Source organism: Brachycentrus maculatus, unplaced genomic scaffold (genome assembly GCF_059751285.1).
Source record: "Brachycentrus maculatus isolate JH-2025_06_01 unplaced genomic scaffold, ASM5975128v1 h1tg000216l, whole genome shotgun sequence".
NCBI lineage: Eukaryota > Metazoa > Arthropoda > Insecta > Trichoptera > Brachycentridae > Brachycentrus > Brachycentrus maculatus.
Window position 1 is genome coordinate 1,101,481 of NW_028280967.1, and position 25,027 is coordinate 1,126,507.

General features: G+C 32.6%; 2 protein-coding genes across 2 annotated transcripts in view; one reads left to right on the top strand and one right to left on the bottom strand.

The window, feature by feature from the left end:
- Window positions 1-405: 405 nt before the first annotated feature.
- On the top strand, window positions 406-15,596 carry LOC148306970 (uncharacterized). The gene is made up of 3 exons (XM_088264139.1): window positions 406-812; window positions 2,852-3,133; window positions 14,986-15,596. Exons 1-2 carry the CDS (start codon window positions 615-617, stop codon window positions 3,056-3,058), a joined length of 405 nt encoding a protein of 134 aa, XP_088120265.1. The 5' UTR covers window positions 406-614; the 3' UTR covers window positions 3,059-3,133; window positions 14,986-15,596.
- A 581-nt stretch (window positions 15,597-16,177) lies between these two features.
- The window catches only part of ClC-a (chloride channel protein 2), a 32,692-nt gene continuing 23,842 nt past the window's right edge, over window positions 16,178-25,027 (bottom strand). Inside the window, exons 13-21 of the mRNA XM_088264140.1 lie at window positions 24,352-24,582; window positions 23,663-23,766; window positions 22,721-22,924; window positions 22,259-22,361; window positions 21,316-21,463; window positions 20,601-20,772; window positions 19,147-19,326; window positions 18,239-18,325; window positions 16,178-16,661 (exon numbers count right to left, since the gene is read on the bottom strand). Of these exons, the coding sequence (XP_088120266.1) occupies window positions 16,506-16,661; window positions 18,239-18,325; window positions 19,147-19,326; window positions 20,601-20,772; window positions 21,316-21,463; window positions 22,259-22,361; window positions 22,721-22,924; window positions 23,663-23,766; window positions 24,352-24,582 (1,385 nt within the window). The 3' untranslated portion in view covers window positions 16,178-16,505. The remainder of the gene's footprint in view (window positions 16,662-18,238; window positions 18,326-19,146; window positions 19,327-20,600; window positions 20,773-21,315; window positions 21,464-22,258; window positions 22,362-22,720; window positions 22,925-23,662; window positions 23,767-24,351; window positions 24,583-25,027) is intronic.

The window sequence follows — 25,027 nt, forward strand, 5'->3', positions numbered from 1 at the left end:
TTTTGACATAAATCGTGTTTTAAACATGTTTTGATATAAATCACATCATAAATCATAAGTTTTGTATTGGTCGTATATATACGACCATACTCCTGGAAAGGTTAAAATAAATATAACTCAAATGTCATGTCTTACCACAAAGTGAATGCCAAAACAATCCATGAAATATGTATTTATATATATTTATAAATATATATATATATATATATATATATATATATATATATATATATATATATATATATCTGTATTTTTTTCAAACCATTCAAATACTGATTAAGATCTAATCAGTAGTACATAGTAAATATTTGAATTTAGCCTAAAATTGGGACATTATATAACCACTGAGTGTATACAGATGTGTAGGTAGGTACTTTAGCCATATTTATTGTCTATGGTAATATATTGCCATAGACAATAAATTAGTAAAAACATTTCTCCTGAACTGATTTCATTTCACCCCCCACCCCAAATAATTGTTTGTTTACATTTTTTTTTAATTTACAACAATACTTATTTGTTAGTTGCCTTGCAAACTTGTCAGAAGTGTTATTATCCTTCTTTGACTGATATTATTTTTATTATTAGTCGATTCATCACCATATATTGATAATATGGTTGCCAAAAGAGGTTTTAAGAAGATTACTTATAGCAAGATGAAGGCCATGATTTCGCTGCAAGTAAATCAGAAACAAAAAGTGCAGCATGTTTCTGACACTCGTGAATTGGAGTCCTATGCTCTGTCAGTGATAACTTGTTCCGTGGTGACTCTGTACTCAGTCACCGAGACACCTTCCTTCGTCAAACTTATGGTAAGTATAATATATTTATTGTAACTGCAGACAGTTGTTAGAATTCCATATTAAATTGTTGGGTAATATATCCAAAATAAAGCAAGGTTTTTGTTGGATTGAATTCTACATTTATTTATGTATATCTTAATACGTTACGCGTTTCGTCTTCTTAGGACATTATCGAACACTGACTCTACAGTATTAAGTATAATATACATACTAAATAATATGATACACCAAATCCACAAGATTGAGACCACAGAAGAAGATGTATGATGAGATGCATGAACATGGAAGAGGCAAAGATTATTTGCAAAGACAGATTGGTGTGGCGTTCTATTTTCTCTCCCTACCCCTGCGGGAAACCAGTCTGATTTCAGTTTCAGGTGTCTTAGGTTTATCTAAAATTAGTATAGAACAGAAAAATTATATAATTTAAATTATATAATTTTTATTCGAAGCACTAACTTTGTGATTTTCCATTTTATAATTAAAATGTAACTTTGTTTTAAAATCACCATAAATATTTTCTTATATAATAATTTTATTATAATGTCTACCGGTTTCGAAGCTAACTGCTTCTTTAGCAAGACTGATTAATACTAGAATGTCTACTTAACAAAATTCAAAATATTTTGACGGTTAGGGAAAGAAGCTTGGGTAGATCTCAAGTGGTTTTTTTTATTATTTTGTGTTGATTGGCAGTCACAGTCAAAAGGGATCAGGGATGATGAGTGATTGGAAACATATTTAATAATGGACTTTTAGTAAAATCATTTACTTGTGTATTTATTAGTTGTAAATTATTATTAATTGCCTTTTTAATTTCTTATACTTCGAAGTAATCTAATTTGAGTCCTCTATTGCATGTGTGTTATTTATTTAAACCTTTATTTTTATCAAATGAGTGATTATTTTCTATCAAGTGATTGGCAAATTCCCAATAATTATTATTATTTAGACATCCGATGTAAAGAGCATACAAGATGAAAAAATTATGTATCACAAGACTACAAACGTACTTTAAATTTATATAGTGAATTTGTCCTATTAAACTTCAATATTGGCTTACATCATCAGAATTTGATATTTATATTTCAGACTTTGTACTTATTTTGGTTCAATGCATGATATTCTAATATACTAAACTGTCGTAAAAATTACGACGGCAAATAGACGATTCCCGGATAAAACAATGTTTTTGCCCCCTGCTTCACAGTACCTTCCAATGTTCCTTTAATTTGTTTTAATTATCACATCTTAAACTCAAAGAGTGTTACTAATACTTCTAAAATAATAAAGGTTTTTTATTGTCTTATTTATTCTTGTTTAAATTATTTATAATTGATAGATTTAATTTAAGTTACGAATTGATTTAAAAAAGGGTATCATATACCTAAAATTTGGCGTTGTCAAAAGTGTACGCAATCGGAGGGCATGTATAACTAGATGTATGGGTGTGAAGGAAGCTAGAAGCGTATGTCAGGAGAGAAAAGTGTTGGTGTTCCACCCTCTCTGCCTGCCCCTGCAATGAAACAGCGTGATGGTAGCAGTAGTAGTAGTAGAAAAGGGTATTTTTTATCGGAACATTCTAGAATGTGTTAATTTTTTTAATTTTTTTTTTTTAATATTTATTTATTTATTTAAACTTCATGTACAGAAAATAAATAAGTACATTGGCGGGCTTATTGCTAAAGAGCAATATCTTCCAACCAACCAAAAACAGACTAGTGATATTGATCAAAACGTTTGATACCATATATAGCTGTTTGCAATCAGAGGGTAGATAGTACTTGAACATTTAAAAAAATACAAATTACAAATTAACATATAAAAAAGTATAAATTACAAAAGGTGATAATAAGGAGGGCAAAGGAAAAAGGGAGTTTAAGGAAGGAGGTAGAAGGAAAAACTAAGGGAGGAGGATTGATGGACAGTTAGGATTCTTATGATAAATAGTAATGTCTCAGACGTTTCTTAAAAATATAATGTCAACATCGGAGTGACAAGTGTACAGGTGTGTATCTAAATGATCTGAAGGTACATATTTTTTATAGGTGGATAAGTCTCCAAGACGGAATGTTATCAGCGCCAAATGTTCCTGTGCCAAAAGTGGCTCTGGCCTGTGTATTCACATCAGAGCAGCGGTTGACAATATCAACACATCCTCTGTTAAAAACAAGCCCCTTTACTGCATCAAGCCCCCGCCAGAGGACATACAATCATTCGAGTACTGCAAGCACACAGCAGTATACCCCGGCTAGATCCAGAAGGAAAGTTATCATTATAAAACCTAATGAAATACCCCTGGAGGATTGTCCGCACAGACAAGCCTGAACGTGAGTATGATTATTCCTTGAAAACAATTGACAGATTTAGATAAGAATGATTTTCATTTAAAAACATTACCTCCTTCTGGCACAAGACTCTAAGATCCGATTAATCCAAAAATTTACAACACTAATTTTACTAAAAAAAAACTAAATTTTGTTTTAGCCATTTGTTTGATGAGCAACCAGTTTCATTGTAATCACCGTCAGACTGAAAGTTAAAAAGTGGTATGGATTTGGCTATGAAATTGGATCTAGCCTGTCACAACTTTAGATTTATAATTTATGAGCCAGATGCAATTCCCGCTGAAAACATTAGCTTAATTTATCATTACCTCAATGAGTTAAATTTTAAGACTGACTTTCGTCTGAGCTTAATTAGAAATCCCTCCATTATAAAATTCCAGAAATAAAAATAAAAAATGGAATTTAACTATTAATATAATATCTTTTATTTTGGACTCATTGTTTTATATAGGCTGAAAAAAGTCACCGTTTGTTAGTTCATAACAAATGTAACATATATTTTTTTAAACGCATATATTTTTCTATGTACATCATAAAACATGACTCACACATATCATTATAATTTTAATTATTCCTTATTTACTATGTGAATTATTTTCTTCATCTATGTTATAACGATTTAATACTTTCAACTAGTTTTGAAATCAGACTCTGTGTGTTTTATATTTTAATATAAAAATAAAACACTCATATAGTGGTACTTGTAAGCCCACTTTTGAGTTTATTACAACAATGCAAACACGACTAGTTTTGAAAACTACAGATGTTCTCCATACAGGGTTTGTATTTTCCCCATTGATGAGAACATATCGCTCACTCCTTTCAACAACGTCGTCAATTTTCAAAAAATCGTCAATTTTCAATTGTGCATGTTTTCGGAATGCCCAGAAAATATACTATATCCCAGCAAAAGCGGCATATTTTTAACTTTATATTTACCCGCTACAGGGCAGAAGTGTTGTTTTTTTTCATTTTGACCGAAAGGTATTGTTTAATTATTTTTTTAAATATACTAAATATTTTTCAAATGGAGAAAAAACATTTAGGTTTTACCTAAAAAAATCCTTTGCACAGTGAAAAGTTCAATAAGTGTCTTGATATTTATTTTTAATACATTTTATTATATTTCTAAACTTTAAAAACAATCTCCTGAAAAATCAAGTTTTTGATGTATGACGTTGTTGAAAGGAGTGAGCGATATGTGATTCTTGAAGCTAGTCATGTTTACATTTATAAACCCAAAAGTAGTCTTATGCAAGCATTTTATTTTTATATTCATATCATATTATTCTACAAAGTTTTGTCAAATCAATAAATAGTGTTATATCTCCACTAAAGTAAGTAGAGTTCTGTTATTAAGTATTGTTATTTGTTATATGTGATAATGCTTTTAACTTTATCACATATTTATTATTGTCATTTATGATATATTGCTATTTACGCTCCAAAACAAATATTGTCTCATTCATTCCTTGAACTATCACACTTTGAATAAATAAGATTATGTTATCTTTATATTTAAGTACTTGTTATCATAGGCAGATATGTATATCATCCCTCTAAGTGAAAAAAAAAACTAGTTATAATTGTATTTAAGTTTTGTTCACCGATTTTTCTTGGTGGAACTGCATTTTATAAAAGAATAAAACAACAACTTGTCGCGTTGCGGAAACAAGGTTTTATGTGGATTCCTTATAGTTTTGAGATATGAGAGGTTGAAAATTTAGATAATGTTTTCTCAAATATTCTATATAAATACTTATTTACTATTTTAATTATATGATTAAATCATACCGTAAAGCAAATTTAATGAAATTTTTTTTAGAAAAGTTCGAATCATAAATAATTTTTAAGTAAAAAAAAGTTCAGATAGAACTTTGTTACCTTGAGATTTTTCAAAATTATTCAAATAATACAATGCAACAATGTTCTATCACAAATAGAACCTTGTTGCAGTCACTTAGATGACCAAAATATTTATTTTAATTTGTTTTTACTGCCAAAGTTGGTGGAATGAAAATATTTTTTTGAATATTTATAAAGACTTATATTATTATCAATAACATTAGGCAAAACAAACAATACATAGCGTATATTGACTGTCATAAATAAGGTTGATATTTTTTATATAATAGGAAACAATTTAACAGAAATAAATATAACACAATAAAACTATGATTAAAATATAATAAATGCAAAAAAAATATAGACTTAATTCTCTAAATAAAGCATTTTAAAATTCTCTGTCAATTAAAGGCATCCATCTGAACATCGATTTCATCGACTCGATTTTAGCTTCCGATAAGTTTTGCTTATTTTTAGCTGGTTTTGGGGTAATTTTACTTATAATTGTACTGTATGATGTTGGATTCAGAGAGATTGGACCGTTGTTTCTGGTTTGAACGTTAGTTGCTAATATGTTTGCGTTGGAAAATATATAATAATGTAATCAAAAACATACTGTATTTCTCAAAGCTGGCTGTGTTTTAAATATGTACCTGAAATTTGTTATGTCTGTTGCCTACTTTCAAAATCCGCCAGATCCATGTAAGTCGATTTTCCAAAAAAATGCAAAATTCTCCGGGTAACATTTATATTTAAAAGATTCGTCTTTCTTTAAATAAATATTATGAAATAGGGAATTTTAAATTTTTTTTTTCAGTATTAAAAAAAAATACAAGAGACAAACATACCGCTCTCTGATTGGCTGATATGGGTCAGAAGTTCCATGAATATAGCGGAATTAAATTACAATGCTGTTTTTAAATATTTTTAGCAGGGTTTTTAAGTATATAAATATTTTAAACAATAAAATCCACAATTGGCATTCCGATAGAGTATTTATTTTAAAATCTCATAAAATTGGATCTGGTGGATTTTGAATGTAGGCGACACATGTGTATAATGCTATCATTAAATAATAACTTGTTTTATTAATAATTATGGAACCATCTCAATTTATTTATTCATTTTGTATAATTTTAAGGGGTATGCTTTCATCATATCAAAATATTTTCTCAATTAATAAAAATGTATTGCAGTTAGGATATTGTATTTATGTGTATGATATTGTATTTACGTGTCCGCCTCCGTGATGTAAGTGTGTTTAGCTACCGTGCTTGAGGTCCCGGGTTCGATTCCCAGGGGAGGTGGTGAAAATAAATATCAGTGATTTTACACACTAATATTTATTTAATATAACCCTGGACTGGTCCCTGAAGCGCAGGAGTGATCACCTTGCCTTCATGTATGTAACGATAACACTGGGTCAATACGATGCAGTGCCCTATGCACCATTGGGTGGGGATAAGGGTTGAATAATTAATGTGTATAAAGGTGGAGACTGACCTCCTCATTTCGTCATAATGTAACATTCGCGGCGAGCATCTGACTTCGGATAGAGCACTCGGAACACTGTATTTTTTATTTTAATATTATAATATCTAATTATATCATAGCGCCGTGGCGTAGTCGGGTAGACACTCGACTGCGAAACTGGCGTCGCGGATTCGATTCCCGCCAAGTGCAAAATAAATTCAAGAAAGGTTCATTTTCAATTGGTCTGGGTATTTGTGATGTATTTTTCGCATTTACCTTCCCTATGCTTACTATCCTACCTGCAGATAAGCCTCTAATAGAGGCTTTGCGGGTTTTTCCTTTTCTAAATTTTTTTTTTTTTTTAATTAATTGATTAAAATAACAAATGGATCACTATAACTTTCAATTTGCCTTTACATAATTTTGTTAAATGTTTGAATTCTTCCAAGACATGGAAAAGTGTGTTTTTATTTAAAAAAAAAGATTTTATGGGGGTTCTGCCTTTAATATATTTATGGCGGACGTTAGTTTAAAAATAAATCTGTTTTTGACATTCTCCGGACCATAGGGATATGCCTGTCAATTATGGTGACTTGCCCTGATGACAAAGCATCGCTTATCTAGAAAGTCTTCTTCTTCTAACCCTTATCCGCACCCAATGGTGCATAGGGCACTGCATCATATTGATATCTTGATCGTTACTTACATGAAGTCAAGGTGATCACTCCTGCACTTCAGGAACCAGTCCAGGGTAATATCAAATAAATATTAGAGTGTACAATCACTAATATTTATTTTCACCCCCCTTGGGAATCGAACCCCGGACCTCCAGCACAGTAGCTAAACACGGTAACTATCACACCACTTAGGCGGATGTACTCATACGTTTATTAATCATTTGACCGAATATATCATTCTCATGACTTAAAGTATTAATGATACAGCGAAAAATATTTTTAAAAATATGTAATTTATATATTTTTTTTATTGTCCGCCTCCATAGTGTAGTGGTTAGCACATTTGGCTACCATGCCAAAGGTTTCGGGTTCTTTTCCCAGGAATGTCAAAATAAATTGTGATTTTTCACTCTTATATTTGTTTAGTATAACCCAGGACTGGTGCCTGAAGCGCAGGACTGATCACCTCACCTTCATATAACAAACAAATGAACATTACGTCAAAATAATGCAGTGCCCTATGCACCATTGGGTGCAGATAAGGGTCAATTGTATTTTTATTGTTTTTTTTTTCGATTTATTTAAGCTATGACATAAAATTGTTATTTACACTTATCCACACCCTATGGTGCATAGGGCACTGCATAGTATTGACGCAGTGTTATCTTGATTGTTACTTACATGAATGCAAGGTGATCACTCCTGCGCTTCAGGGACCAGTCCATTAATATTGAATAAATATTAGAGTGTAAAATCACTACTATTTATTTTCAAACCCCCCCCCCCCACCCGGGAATCGAACCCGGGACCTCCAGCACGGTAGCTAAACACGGTAACCATTACACCGCAGAGGCAGACATTATTACTCAATGTATTAGACTCACCTCTTTTTGCAGATCCTACTTTATTTGTTGAGCGTCACCATGGGCTATTAAAAGGAAACAATTTATCGTTTTCATTTCTTTATTGGGATAGATCACGTAATGATAATACATGAACATAAAAAATATATATATATTTCAATTATGGCAATGGTGACCAACTTTACAAACAAATAAATTTATTTTTAGCACGCTTGCCTACCGTACTGGAGGTCCCGGGTTCGATTCCCAGAGAGGGGTCAAATAAATATTTAAAAGTGATTTTTCACTCTAATATTTATTCAATACATATTACCTTGGACTGGTACCTGAAGCGGAGGGCTGATCACCTTTCCTTCTGCGTTTATATGATGCAGTGCCCTATGCACCATTGGGTGCGGATAAGGGTTAGAAGATTTTTCATTCATTTTCATTCGAACCCTTATCCGCACCCCAATGGTACATGGGGCACTGCATCATATAAACACAGTGTTATCTTGATCGTTAACACACGAAGAAGAGGTGATCAGTCCTCCGCTTCAGGTACCAGTCCAGGGTGATATTGAATAAATATTGGAGTGAAAAAATCACTTATATTTATTAGACCCCCCTCTGGGAATCGAACCCGGGACCTCCAGAATGGTAGCCGAGCGTGCTGACCATTACACTACGGAGGCAGACAAGATTTGTCAGTATTAATTCATTTTTGGTGTTCATCTGGACCCGTTATTTCTTTATGAATTGTATACTATTAATATATTCAATCGTAACTGTATTTATCAAGCAATTTTCTAAAAAAGAGCATTACTTTAAAATTGAGATTTTAAATATTTAGGTGAGGTATTTGGTGAGATGCAGCCGGAAAACATCCGGAATTGACATTCTATCCGTGATTCATAAACGTTACAACGCTAGTCTTGTATAGGTGTTTGAGTGTTCAACCCTTCGATATTCAAGGTTTTTCAATGATTAAATTGACCATCCAATTCCCAATCTGAATGGATTTTTATCAAATTCCAAGCCTTTAAAAAAAGTGAACGTTCAAATTATTTTTTGACATCTCATCTTCTGGGCATTTACGGGGCTGACGACGTCATAGGCTGGTTCAAGTGGTCACTTTACAAAGTACAAAGTAAAGTGATCACTTGAACCAGTCTATGACGTCGTCGGCCCCGTAAATGCCAAGACTTCCATATTCTTCTTCATCTTTGATGAGATGTCAAAAAATAATATAAACTTATTAATTGATTCGGCAGCCACTTTGTGGTAAAATCTATCCATTTTTAATTAATGTTTTACTCAGTAAATACCACTATTTCTTAAAATCTACTGTGACACGTGTTTCGATGCATTCCGCATCATACGGTGTTTGAAAATGTACGAATTTTAAGAAATAGTGGTATTTACTAAGTAAAACATTAATTAAAAATAATATAAACGTTCACTTTTTTTAAAGCCTTGGAATTTGATAAAAATCCATTCAGATTGGGAATTGGATGGTCAATTTAATTATCAAAAAACCTTGAGTATCAAAGGGTTGAACACTCAAACACCTATACAAGACTAGCGTTGTAACGTTTGTGAATCACGGATAGAATGTCAATTCCGGATCTTATCTGGCTGCATCTCACCAAAATTCCTGAATTCTCAATTTTAAAGTAATGCTCTTTTTAGAAAATCGCTTGATAAATACAGTTACAATTGAATATATTAATAGTATACAATTCAAAAAGAAATAATGGGTTCAGATGAATACCAAAAATGAATTAATACTGATAAATCTTGTCCGCCTCCGTAGTGTAATGGTCAGCACGCTCGGCTACCGTTCTAGAGGTCCCGGGTTCGATTCCCAGAGGGGGGTCTAATGAATATAAGTGATTTTTTCACTCCAATATTTATTCAATACTACCCTGGACTGGTACCTGAAGCGGAGGGCTGATCACCTTTCCTTCGTGTGTTAACGATCAAGCTAACACTGCGTTTATATGATGCAGTGCCCTATGTAGCATTGTGGTGCGGATAAGGGTTAGAAGATTTTTCATTCATTTTCATTCGAACCCTTATCCGCACCACAATGCTACTTAGGGCACTGCATCATATAAACGCAGTGTTATCTTGATCGTTTACACATGAAGGAGTGGTGATCAGCCCTCCGCTTCAGGTACCAGTCCAGGGTAATATTGAATAAATATTACAGTGAAAAAATCACTAATATTTATTTGACCCCCCTGGGAATCGAACCCGGGACCTCCAGTACGGTAGGCAAGCGTGCTGACCACTACACTACGGAGGCGGCCATACTGATAAATAGAAACCATTTATTATATAATTAAATTGTAACTTTGTTTTAAAATCACTATAAATATTTTATTATAACTTAATTATAATGTCTACCGGTTTCGAAGCTAACCGCTTCTTTATCAAGACTGATTAATACTTGATTAATTAATAGCATCAATCAGTCTTGATAAAGAAGCGGTTAGCTTCGAAACCGGTAGACATTATTATTAGGTTATAATAAAATATTTATATTAATTTTAAAATAAAATTACATTTTAATTTTAAAATGTAATATCACAAATTTATGCTTCAAATATAAATTATACCATTTATTATAATTTTTAATTATTAAATATATTAGCGACCTTTGTACCCTAATTTAAAGTGATTCGGAATAACTTAATACATATTGCTCACTCCTTTCAAGAACGTCATAAATCAAAAAACTTGATTTTTCAGGAGAATGTTTTTAAAGTTTAAAAAAATAATACAATGTATTAAACATAAATATCAAACCACTTAATGAACTTTTTACTGTGCAACAGATCTTTTAAAGTAAAACCTGAAAGTTTTTTCTCCATTTGAAAAATATTTAGTTTATTTAAAAAAATAATTAAACAATACATTTTCTTCAAAATGCAAAAACAACACTTTCTGCCCTGTAGCAGGTAAATATTAAGTTAAAAATATGCCTCTTTTACTGGGATAAGGTACATTTTCTAAGCATTCCGAAAACATGCACCACAGAAAATTGACGATTTTTGATTTATGACGTTCTTGAAAGGAGTGAGCGATATAGCCTGCACCGCAGAAATAAAAATAGTTGCACTTCCTTAAAAACTTAAACTTAAAATAGCATTTTATAAATGCGATTCAGCAAATAAATACGACTATAAATAATATTACACACTTGTCTTTTAAATCACATTACAGTTGATCAATTTATAGACGACATTGGACCGTGCCCAAAGTTATAACTTTCTTGGAGAAATATTTAAAAAATAATACATATGATAAGAGAATATATCGTGGGTATACTCGCAAAAAACGTTAACTCTAAAATATGAAATATTGACTTAATGGTGCAGTATTATAAAGTTTTTAACGTTCCATAAACTGGCAAAATATACTAAGTAGTTTAAAATGTCATATTTATGTGGTTTTAAAAGTAAATTTAACTTTAAGTTTAATATTGGTTATTTTATTTAGTATGTCCGCCTCCGTAGTGTAATGGTCAGCATGCTCGGCTACCGTTCTGGAGGTCCCGGGTTCGATTCCCAGGGGGGTTTAATAAATATAAGTGATTTTTTCACTCTAATATTTATTCAATATTACACTGGGCTGGTACCTGAAGTGGAGGGCTGATCACCTTTCCTTCGTGTGTAAACGATCGAGATAACACTGCGTTTATATGAAGCAGTGCCCTATGCACCATTGGGGTGCGGTAAGGGTTTTTATTATATTATTATTATTTTATTTAGGCTAAAAGCTTGAAATAACAGGGATTTAAGAGTTAACGTTTTTTGCCAGTATATCCACGATTTGTACAAATAAATTCTTATTTTGTGAGAAATCAATAATAATAGTTGCAATCAATAATTTTTTTGAAAAATAGGACATAAAATCATATGTTATTAGTTGTCAATTTGACGAACCGCAAAAAATGTGCAGAACATCAGTGTGAACATGGCCTAACTCATAATATACAAACAAGTTTCAACATTATATCCTACAACTAGTTTAAATCTATACTCAAATAATTATTAAACTCGTATACTTGATCATTTGTAATATATAACATTACTGACAAATAAATAACATACAATTTTCATGTTTGTTTAAAATACTTCACATTTTATATGACACAATATACATTTTATTAGATCTAACTAATTATTATTGTCTAATTTTCATTAGATATGTCCTTTTTAAGACCTCCAATCTGCATCAGGAAGGATTTCTAAAATGTATAAAAATATATACATTTTTAATATAATACAATCAATAAATCATTGACAATGGAACCTCTATATATGCCACTAATCCATTCCCGAAAACCTGTTGAGTATGGAATTCAACAAATATAGAAATGGTTTTTCTTTTAACACATTGTTTGCAGGAAACGCTTAAAAGCGTCTTTTACATACTGTTGGTAGAGAGTGGGAGAGGCTTATAAGTGTTCTATTTGCTTACTTTTGGTAAAGCGCGAGATGTCAAAAAACATTGTACCAATCGGAATCGGGTTTGCGGTTACTTTTGATTAGTATACGACCCTAAATGGTATACTAATTAGGATCGGGGTTGATGAAAAAACCACCCGACAATCTTTTAATAATTGACTGAAATTCAATTAATCTATTTCAAGCCCTCAAAAAATGGCACATTTAGGAATAAGAAATTAGGGAAAAACCTTAATTGTACTAAGCATAGATTAGAACAGAGGAGGAATTTATTTATTGCTTAGGACTCACAGTTTTAACATCAGGTAACTCCAAATCTGATGACAGTTTTCGTTTTACCAATGATCCAATAGTACACTTGTTGAGTTGACGAGTTGCTTGAATGGAAATTGATGGAAATGACAAATATCGGAACACTTTTTGACATCAAAATGTGCCAAATTTGGAATCTATCCCATATAAAGGTTCCACTGTACAAACATTATATATAAAACAATACTTTTCAATTATTTCCAAATTGAAAAAATACATTACAAATAAATTATCATAGCTAAACTTAGAACAAATATAATTGATAAATATATAAATAATTTTATCACCGCATACTGTCTTTTGAAAATGTGATGTGTGTATAAATAAGATTTACACATTTTATAAATATAATTATGTCTTAATCCGTATAAATAATAATAATAAATATTTAGAACAGAAAATATAAATATAAATACTTTTTATGAATTTCAATCCAAAATGATAATTTTTACTATTTTTATTTTTAAAACAATTATTAATTTACATATTTGTATTGAATAAAGCGAATTTGAATCACAGTTATTTACTTTGTGATGATTTTTTACCTTTGTCTACACCAAAATGGTGTACAGGGCACTACGCAGTATATGAAGGCAGGTCGAACATTACTGCTCTCAAGCTTTTGGATATAGGGGTGGAATATATTTGATAAATGACGTAAGTAAAGAATATATGCGAAAGAAAATGGAAGAGAAAAAGGGGAATGCAATGGCCAAGGCACTCGGTGTCTTATACCCGTACTCATACTAGCTTGCGTGAATTGTACACTACTAATATGTACAATGTCCGCCTCCGTGGTGTAATGGTTAGCGTGTTTAGCTACCATGCTGGAGATTTTACACTCTTATATTTGTTCAATATTACCCTGTACTGGTCCCTGAAGCGGAGGAATGATCACCTTGCCTTCATGTAATTAACGATCAAGATAACACTGTCAATATGATGTAGTGCCCTATGCACCATTGGGTGCGGATAAGGATTAGAATATGTACAAAGCTCTTGATGATTCAAACAGTTAAAAAGTATACATTTCTTAAATACTCAACAAAAAAATTATATGTGCTCAAAACAGCGACATACCACCTTCAATTTAAAACGAGAACATTTTAGATATGTATTATTATGATTGCACATCAATCAGAAGACCAAATAATAAGCATATTTCTTACCAAATATTTTATACAAAGTCATATTGATAATAACTATATTTCGATAAAAAAAAACAGTTAAATATAAATATGTATTTGAATTGTAACCGTATAATACTGATATTCTCATGATTTTTTAAAAAATAAAGATAAAAATACATTATACTCTCAATTTCACAAATTAATAGGTATTTTCTATACACATCGCTCACTCCTTTCAACAACATCATATATCAAAAAACTTGAGATCTTTTTCAGGAGATTGTTTTTAAAGTTTAAAAATATAATACAATGTATTAAAAATAAATATCAAGCCACTTATTGAACTATTTACTGTGCAACAGATCTTTTTAGGTAAAACCTGAATGTTTTTTCTCCATTTGAAAAATATTTAGTATATTTAAAAAAATAATTAAACAATACCTTTTGTTCAAAATGCAAAAACAACACTTTCTGCACATGTAGCAGGTAAATATTAAGTTACAAATATGCCGCTTTTGCTGGGATATAGTATATTTTATGGGCATTCTGAAAACATGCACAACTGAAAATTGTCGATTTTTGATATATGACGTTGATGAAAGGAGTGAGCGACATGTTAAAACTTCATATTACAGTCCGAAAATTAACCGGAACCCCACCACCTGTATTCTACCCTCATCCATTTAAAATCATAATTTTCTCTAATTATTTATCATAGTTCTGAAAAAATATACTCATAAACAAAAGTATCTATGTACACTTGGGGGGCCTTGTATAACACAATTTTATAAAACATGGATGTATAAATTGTGGCGTATTTTTTGTTTACTTAATCATATAATTTTATAAAAATATTTGTATTTTTATAACACGGTTTCAGAAAAATAAATGAATTAAATAATATGTATCGTATTAAAAAAATAAAGAACAAATTCATTTAAACTATCTTAGATTTTGTTTTGGAACGCAAACCCTTATTTTGTATGAACTTCAAACCTTCTATAACACGGGTTTTTGTAGAACCATATAACCGTGTTATACGGGGCCCAAATTTATATTTATTTATTGTATTTCTAGGAAAAATGGTTAAATCAAGCTGTTAATATACTTTAAAAGTAACTTGACCAAATTACATCAAATGTAAGAAATATGTATTGTAGGAATTCAAGAATTGAATAGACTATAAAGTTTGCTTGAAGCTATTTGTAAATTTGACATAGGCAATAAGCCTGTTATAAAATTATGTTTATAAGTGTAAATAAATATATAACAATATAAATTGTATGTTTTTTTTCTTTCACCCTTTTCACGCACTGATTCGATCTCTTTCTATAGATGTGAAACATTGAATGTAAAGAAACAGTTCATAAAAAATATATACAAGAAAAAATAAATACATGTATTTGTTACTATGTATTATGCAGTATGCATACAGTTATTGTATGATAGAAAAATGATGAAAAAAATACTGTTTTATTTATTTTTTATATAAATTTATATAAATCAATAAAAAAATAACCTTTTTTAGGTACAAGTTATATAAGTAGGTACTTTTTAGTATGCAAATAATTTATGGTTAGGTTAGGGTGCCTGGCACTCATACAAAATGTAATTTTTTAAGATATAAATACTTTTCAATCACTTGAATATCACAGTTTTGTTTGATAAATTTGTTTTTTTCATGTGCTGTAATATGTAGTTGTCAAATTGCAATAATAAATATTTAAATACTTTCCGTTTTAAAACAAACAAAACTTACGTTATCTAGAGTTTTTTGAGTAGCAAATATACATTATAAACTCTATTAAGAAAATATATCATTAAATAATTTAGATTCATAATTCTAATGTCATCTAGTATTAATTAGGTACACATAGGGAAAAAGTCAATACCATATTGTCGTATCTACTCTAATTTAGCATAAAGGGACTTATATTATTATTTATAGTTTCGGCATTCAATTAGTGGTAAAACATGATTAAATTCCAAATAAAACACTTGTTTTTTACCACTAGAGTATTCTATTTTGATGGCTAGTTTCGGAAGCTACAGATTTTTATTCAAACCCGTAGATGGACACGTTTGTAGCTTTCGAAACTAGTCGCTAACCCATTGCAACACAAGGTCAATTTGTCACTGACTCACAAAGCCGGCGATTCGCTGGTTTGTCTTTAAAGTGATTTTTTTTTACATTAAAACTGAATGACAATAACTTTATCAATAAAAATGAAATAAATAAGTATATTTTGGTTACTGATTTCATAATAAGATGTAACTATCACAATTTTTTTTTAAATTAAGCTTTTATGTTTTACCATTTTTATTTTATGTGTAATTTAATCTTAATATTATTGTGATAAAAATGTGTCAAAATTAAATAGTGTGTTGTATGAACAAATAATGTCATCTTTATGAAGGGTGCAATGGGTTAAAATATAATACTCAAGTGGTTTATTTATAATTCAAACAGACTTGACCACTTTTGAAAACTATCTCTTTAACTTATATTGGTAACCTGATAATTTTTTCATGTAAAACATAACACGTTAGTACTATGAGGTTAGGTTAGGTTGGAACTATGGCACCTGCCTGAATAATCAATCATGCCTGTTGACTGTAAGAGGCAAGGATTCCTCCTTGGCGGGGGGGATGTCCTGATCCAGGGGGACCTTCTCTGGAGTTTCTGGAGCTTCATCAGCTACGGGCGGAGGCAAAAATGTCCCCCCGTTGACTTGTTCAATAGCTTGACGGAGCTAAAAAAAACACATCTTTAAAACAGAAATATTCCGAAGTGATTAGGAGTCGAAATAATCAGCGTTAATGTATGAAGGACCTCATACATTAACATCTGCCTCTCTCTTATAATAACAAGAAATTTGGGTAGCATATATTTGTCCACCTCCGTAGTGTAATGCTCAGCACGCTCGGCTACCGTTCTGGAGGTCCCGGGTTCGATTCCCAGGGGGTGTCAAATAAATATTTGTGATTTTTTTACTGTAATATTTATTCAATATTACCCTGGACTGGTACCTGAAGCGGAGGGCTGATCATCTTTCCTTCATGTGTAAACGATCAAGATAACAACGCGTTTATATGAAGCAGTGTCCTATGCACCATTGGGGTTTATTATTTATTATTATTATGTATGAAGGGGATGCATAAATGTGGATGGAAGTGGCAAACATTGCTTGTTTCCAAAAAAAACATTGGTATGGCATTCTATTCTCTGGGTTAGTTAGTTTATATTTTGGATGTGTTTTGTTCCTAATTTTATTTATTTTCGTGACCTTGTATTTAGAATTTTCACTGTTAGCATCGAAAATTAATCTAGTTAGCATTCTACAAATATTTTTATAATTTCTAGAGATGTAATGACAAGTCGCCATTGTGAGCTTAGCAGTTAAACTAGAGATAATAAATCAGTTAGTTATAAAATATAAAAATCAATACACTGTTTGCGGGAAACGCTTAAAAGCGTCATTTTACATACTGTTGGTATGTAAATGACGTTTTTAATAACGCTCTCTGAGCGGGAGATGCTTATAAGCGTCCTATTTGCTTTCTTTGGTAGAGCGCGAAAAAACATTACACAGATCAGAATAAGGTTTGCGATTACTTGTGATTAGTATACTAATTAGGGTCGGGGTTGGTGACATTGGCCTGACAACAAATGTGTCAAGTATGAATATAAATAAAAAAATTATAGACAGTTTTAGTTTTGTACAATACAGAATAATATAAAAATTTATATCTTGATACATGCGAATATAATAATTATTATTTTCAATATCGCTCACTGCTTTCAAGAACGTCATAAATCAAAAATAGACAATTTTGGGTGCTGCATATTTTCGGAATGCCCAGAAAATGTACTGTATCCCAGCAAAAGAGGTATATTTTTAACTTAATATTTACCCGCTACAGGGCAGAAAGTGTTGTTTTTGTATTTTGAAGAAAAGGTATTGTTTAATTACTTTTTTAAATACACTGAACATTTTTCAAATGGAGAAAAAACCTTCAGGTTTTACCTTAATAGATCTGTTGCACAGTAAAAAGTTTAATAAGTGGCTTGATTTTATATTTATTTTTAATACATTGTATTATATTTTTAAACTTTAAAAACTTTCTCCTGAAAAATCAAGTTTTTTGATTTATGACGTTCTTGAAAGGAGTGAGCGATATATTGATGTAAAAAATAATAACTTAGTTATGTCATTTTAAATGTTAAAATAAGTGTAAATTATAAAGCGCCCTTGATGAAATTTCTCACAAAAATGGCGCTATATAAATTGTCCAACAAATAAATACAGATTTTGAAGCATAAATTTACCTCCTTCAAACCGACGATTCCAACAAGTCGTCCGATAGTCGTCACATACGCCATGTTTACTCCAACCATCGAGAAAAGGGAATGCACCTGGGGAAGGAAAAAATCAGTATTATTAAATAACCATAATTCTTCAACTTCAAACCCTCATCCGCACCCGATGGCGCATAGGGCACTGCATCATATAAACTCAGTGTTATCTTGATCCGACTACACATGAAGGAAAGGTGATCAACCCTCCACTTCAGGTACCAGTCCAGGGTAATATTGAATAAATATTACAGCGAAAAAAATCAAATAACCATAATATTTTACATTAGTTCCCACTAGAGATGTGTCTGCGGGTGGCACTACATCGTGGTATTTTTCAAGAGTAAGAGTTAATTTTTGTATAAGACGAGAATAAGCACCTCCCAGCAAAGCACTCAAATCACAATTAACACACTTTATGGTAACATATTTAGAACTACAAGATCCCAAACACAGAAACTTACCAAACAAAATCTATCATACCTCTTTTGGTCAAGAGAGCTTTGATTATTATGCAATAAAGTTGTACAACCTGCTTCCATTATCCATAAAAATAAGTTTTAAAAATAGAAGCTAAATATAAAAGATCTACTCATAAATAGAAATAATGAAAGGGGGTAGATCTGAAATGGATTGTATCACTCAGTCATATTTGATTACATGTCATAAATAATTTTTCAGCACAGAAAACTCTGAGAGGGAACATTATTGTAATCTGTAATTACGTATATGATGAAATAAAAAATAAATAAATGAAAATATTAAAAAATAAATGAAAAACCTCATTAATTTAAATTATCATAAATTGAACTTTGCTAGAATTCAAATGAATTTAGACAAACTTTTGATTTTATTGAGCTTTAAATAACAATGGTAAAAACCTTAAGCAGTGAGGTTTTCTCCACCAGTTGGAACGGGGCGGGGTCGATTCGGCAGCAATATCCGTCCACAGTGGACGGGTCGCGTTCTCGCATCCGCATGAAGTCGGCGGGAAGCGCCATCTCGGCCTGCTCCCACGCACGCTGCTCCGCCGGCGACATGTCGCACACGCGCTCTCCGGGCTAGCATCACAAAAACGAGCATGTATGTCATATGTGGAGTTCCTCACCAAAAAGTTACATTTCCAATATAGCACAAAAAATCCTTTAGACACAAATCTATTCTGTTTACTGTATTCTATCAAAATCTTAATTAAAGTTGCGACAAAACGTGACCAATCCTGTGTTAAACCAATATGAAATCATTAAATCGCACCAAAACTTAACAATTTTACAAGCTAGAATTCCTGATTACCTATCACAATTTGATACCTGCTTTTAAAAATGACCTTCTTAGGCTTACAGAAATAGTATAAAATTTAAGTATTTTTGTAAGTAATAAAATCACAAATATTTTTTTTCTTTAATTATAATGTATACCAATTATCAACAAATTTATGTTTTTTATTGATTTGGCATTAACTTTGTGGAATGATATATTGATTATTTTAAGAATTAAACACTCATTGAGTTTTATTTCATTTCACACATCGCTCACTCCTTTCAAGAACGTCATAAATCAAAAATCGTCAATTTTCAGCTGTGCGTGTTTTCGGAATGCCCAGAAAATGTACTATATCCCAGCAAAGGAGGCATATTTTTAACTTAATATTTACCCGCTACAGAGTAGAAAATGTTGTTGTTGCATTTTGAAGAAAAGGTATTGTTTAATTTTTTTTTTAATAAATTAAATATTTTTCAAATGGAGAAAAAAACCTTCAGGTTGTACCTAAAAAGATGTGTTGCACAGTAAAAAGTTTAATAAGTGGCTTGATGTTTATTTTTAATATATTGTGTTATATTTTTAAACTTTAAAAACGTTCTCCTGAAAAATCAAGTTTTTTGATTTATGACGTTCTTGAAAGGAGTGAGCGACATGTTATCTATGTTCCCACTGATAAAAAAATTAAACTAATAAACCTCTTCATCCTTCATCATCCCAAGGACACAACTCTTAAATTTAGACTTAGCTTCAAATACGGTGTTTGAAAATGTTGCGGAATACATCGAAACGTGTCACAATAGATGTTAAGAAATAGTGGTATTTACCGAGTAAACCTTAATTTTATTTATCTTTGCAGCACGGTATCGTAATGTTTATATAGAATCAATAGAACCTCTTATATAGTGAGAATAATTTATATATTATAATAAAATCATTGTTAACTTTGTGGTATGGTAATATAACACTCTCCTTATCATTCATCGTTCACTTTGTGTAATACCACTTAAAAACGATACTTCATGATAACCGGTTTCAGTAGAAGTCATCTATTGAGATAAAGATGATTGCTTACCAATTGAACTTTCTTGTAGATGGAAGGAGATCTCTGCGCGGAGAGTGGTGTGGGAGGGGGAGAGTAGTCTCCCTGTCCCTCTCCCACGCCGACCTCTCCGCTCTCGGGATCCGGGTTCACATCCTGCAGAGTCGTGCTCTTCTTGAAGATGGCGTCGAATGCCATGCGGATCCTGCAGATGGTGAAAAATATTCAACAAGCAATGAAACAAAAATTTCCTTTTATTCAAAATGCAAAAACAACACTTTCTGCCTTGTAGCGGATAAATATTAAATTAAAAATATACCGCTTTTACTGGGATATAGTACATTTTCTGGGCATTCCGAAAACATACACAACTGAAAATTGGCAATTTTCGATATATGACGTTGTTGAAAGGAGTGAGCGATATATGTATATAAAAGTATATTCAATCCAATAACAGTGTTTAATTTCGGATATATTACCCAACAATTCTATAAAAGATTATCAATACAATCAATCGAAATTTAATCACTTAATTCAAACAAAAAACACACTATGTACCTTACTACTCAAAACACTGCGCAGTACTAACTAGAATAACACTGCATACCATAAATTGTATTTATTTTCACCCGAATATACTTTCTGCATGTAAACCTTACCCAGTTAACTCATTTTTGCACATAATACCCGCCCGAGTATACTGAGGCATGCTCCTTAAGCGGTTAAATCAGGAAGATTGATTGCCTACCTGCTCTCCGCTCCAGTCACAGTGCTGTAAACTGAAGGATGAGGAACTGGCGATGTCGGAGTGGTGGTGGTACTGCTTGTTATGATGGGGCGCATCAGTGTAAAGGAATTTGTCTTCTTCAGGATAGATTTCGGGCGGAACAATGCGCCTGGGAACAAATAATGTGTCTTAAATGGATGGCCATATTTTCAGAGGAGCGATACTTTTACTGGTTGTTTGTTTGTTGTGCTGGGTAGTTTTCAATACCGTCATTTTGTTTTCATCCCGCTTGTCTTCCTGATAAAAGGGTTAATTTTTCTTTAACCCTTTCTGGTCGCCCAAATTTAAAAAAAAAACTAGGTAGACATTCCAACTGGAAAAAAAAATTGTCCTCTGCTCCACATACTGGTGTAATCGATACGAGTGACAAAAATGTAAGCTTGGAATTTAAATAAATAATATTAATGATGAAAAAATTATCGAATAACATCCGACATGGGGCCTAAGAGGAAAAAATCGATGTCAAATGAGATTCGACATTGGACCAGTAAGGGTTAAATTTAAATTTAATTTCATTTTAATTCTTTAATTTTTCTTTCGATTCAAATTAATTTTAAATATTAAAATCAAACAATAATTTTCAGAGTACACTTTATCATTTTCAAACACCGTATGTTATGTACATTTTAAGAGTAGTGGTATTTACCAAGTAAAATTAAAATAAAAAATGGATAGATATTGCTACGAAGTGACTGCCGAATCAATTAATCACATATTTAATATCAAAATATTAAAGGACGTCGTGGATTTCATCAAAAAATTCCTTAAGAACAGTGGCATGGACAAGCAATGCATAGATGAATAAAATAGGTGGAGAAAAACCATCAAACATTTAGAAAAATTAGTATTCCAACAATCTACTTTCATCCTTCCTATAGTGATACTATTACGGAGCAATATTTACCTGGAAGAAGTCCCGACTGATCGGTGCTCGTAACAGAGATCCCGTGCTGCAGCAGGGGTGACTGAGGAACTTGTAGACGCAGGATATCAGGGGCGGGTGATACCTATGTCATAAAAAATAACAAATTAATTATAAATATAAGATAAAAGAACTTTGTTTTAACCACTTTTTATTGGTACAATTTATCCAACCGGTTTTGACAAATACCTTGTCATCATCAGGGTGTATCATGTACTTACTCTAAAACATTGAAATATTCATAGTTAGGTAAGTGTTCAATTCTAGTTATTTTTTTAAATGATGCGGAATGCATTAAAACACATCAATATTGGTTTTTACTAAGTAAAACTTAAAATTAAATATGTATTTTTTTTTATTTTATCTGTACTGTATTTTCAATTATTATTATTGTAAATCAATGTATTTTATCCATTTGTTGTCATCACATTTAAATAAAATCACCTCAAATCGAGATGGTCTTCTGGTTTTCTTCTTCTGTTCCTCTCGCGCCTTCTCCGCAGCCTCTTGCTGCTTCTGCGCAGCCACCTGCAAGCGCCTCTCCCTGCCGACGTGCTTGTCTATGAGTCGGACCAGTTCGGCCCTTTGCACCGACCCCAGCAGGATCATAGAGTCCGGGCTGTCCACCAATGGGAGACTTCGAAGACCCTTAAACCGTACCACGACACATCAATATACAGAAAATTACATGTAACCGCAAATCCAATTCCAATCTGTACAATGTTTTGAGGCGTTTCTCGCGCTCTGCCAAAAATGCTCTCTACTAACAGAATGCAAAAAAAAAATTAGCGTTTCTAGCAAACAATGTTTTTAAAAAAAAACAATACATAAGGGAAAAGTATTGATCTATGAATTATTCTTCTTGTTTTTATTACCCTCATCCGCACCCAATGGCGCATAGGGCACTGCATCAAATTGATGCAATGTTGAATTAATTACATAAAGGCTAGATGATCAGACCTGCCCTGGGTTTGATCATCCAGGGTTTGATTGCACCAGTTTTTTCTCTCAAATATTATATAAATATTAGAGAGAAAACACTTGACATATTTTGACCCCCCTGGGGATCAAACCCAGGACTTCCAGCATATATTATTTTTATAAATTCTCTACAAAAATCTTCAAGTAATTTTAAATATAGATAGTAAATAGCTGCCCTATTAATTAAGGTGGAGACTAACCGGAGCATTTGGTCGTAACGTAACACGTTACGATGCGAGCATTCAGGCAGTCAGTACAGCGAGCCGAGCGCTCCATCCATAGTTTCGGATGCTCGGTGATGCTCGCCGCGAGCGATGTTACGACCTTATGTTACAATGAAATGCTCCGGTCAGTCTCCACCTTTATACTAGTAATAATATTTAAATTAAATAAAATAAAACAAACCTTATTTTCTTTGAGAATGTCTTTCAACTGTTGGTATGTGATACCATTCCAAATGTATTTGATTTTTCTTTCCATGAAGTCTTCCACATTCATATTGTACATGCCTAGAAACAATATAACATGAATTATGAAAAGGAAACATGGAACGAACATATATTTTGAACACTCTTTTTATCATTCATCGTTCACTTTGTGATGCCGCTAAAAAAACTCTACTTCACGACTTCCAGTGCCAGAATGACCATGAAGACAAGGTAATCACTCCTGCGCTTCAGGGACTAGTCCAGGGTTATATTCAATAAATACAATAGTGTAAAATCACTAATATTTTTATTTTCACCCCTCCCCTGGGAATCGAACCCGGGACCTCCAGCACGGTAGCTAAGCACGCTAACCATTACATACAAAGATTGCTAACTAAAGGCTTTTTCTCTGTCTTATTCCTCATTATTGAGGGTTGTGACCCTTGTGGAAGCAATGACCCTTCTCCAGTTATCCCTTGACAGCACGCGGCGCTCCAACCACCGAGGTGCCTTCTGCTGCCTTAACTTGATCGGTCCACCGTGTGGGGGGTCTCCTCTCCCTCTATTCTTCTCCAGGCTACCGATCACAACCAGTTGTTCCAGATTATCCTCGTTGCCACGAACTGAAGAGTGCTAAAGGCAGACAACAGTAATAAATCGTCTCACCAGTGTGTCCGGTGAGCAGGTCGGGCAGGTAGGGCAGCTTCTTGATGAGTATGATGGAGTCGTAGGCGCTCGGCTGCAGCAGGGAGGCCACGGCGTTGGCCACCAGCACGGCCGTCACCAGCGGGACCACGTGCGTCACCTGCCCTGTCATCTCCAGCACGATCACCGCCACCGAGACAGTGTGCGTGACCGCTCCTGACACAGCGGCCGCGCCCACACACGCATACCCACCTAGGAATGTGAACAATCATGTCACAATTTCTTCTTTTTTAAACCCTTATCGACACCCCAATGGTGCATAGGACACTGTATCTCATAAACGCAGTGTCATCTTGATCATTAACACATGAAAGAAAGGTGACCAGCCCTCCTCTGAAAATGAAGACTCTAAGGAGCATATCTAGCAAGAGTCTACGAGATAGAATAAGGAACACCAGGATAAGAGAAATATGCGAGATCCAAGATGTCGCTAAATGGGGAAGGCAACGAAGGTATGCGCATGTGAGAAGAATGGAACCATCCAGACTCCCCCGCATTGCGCTGCAATGGCAACTTCAAGATAGACGATTCCTGAGCAAACCACCAAAGAGAAGGATTGAAAGCTAGGAATCAACATCGCAGTAGGCTAATACCACTTACAAACAGGCCACAAGGCCTACACCGAGCAGAAGAAGGA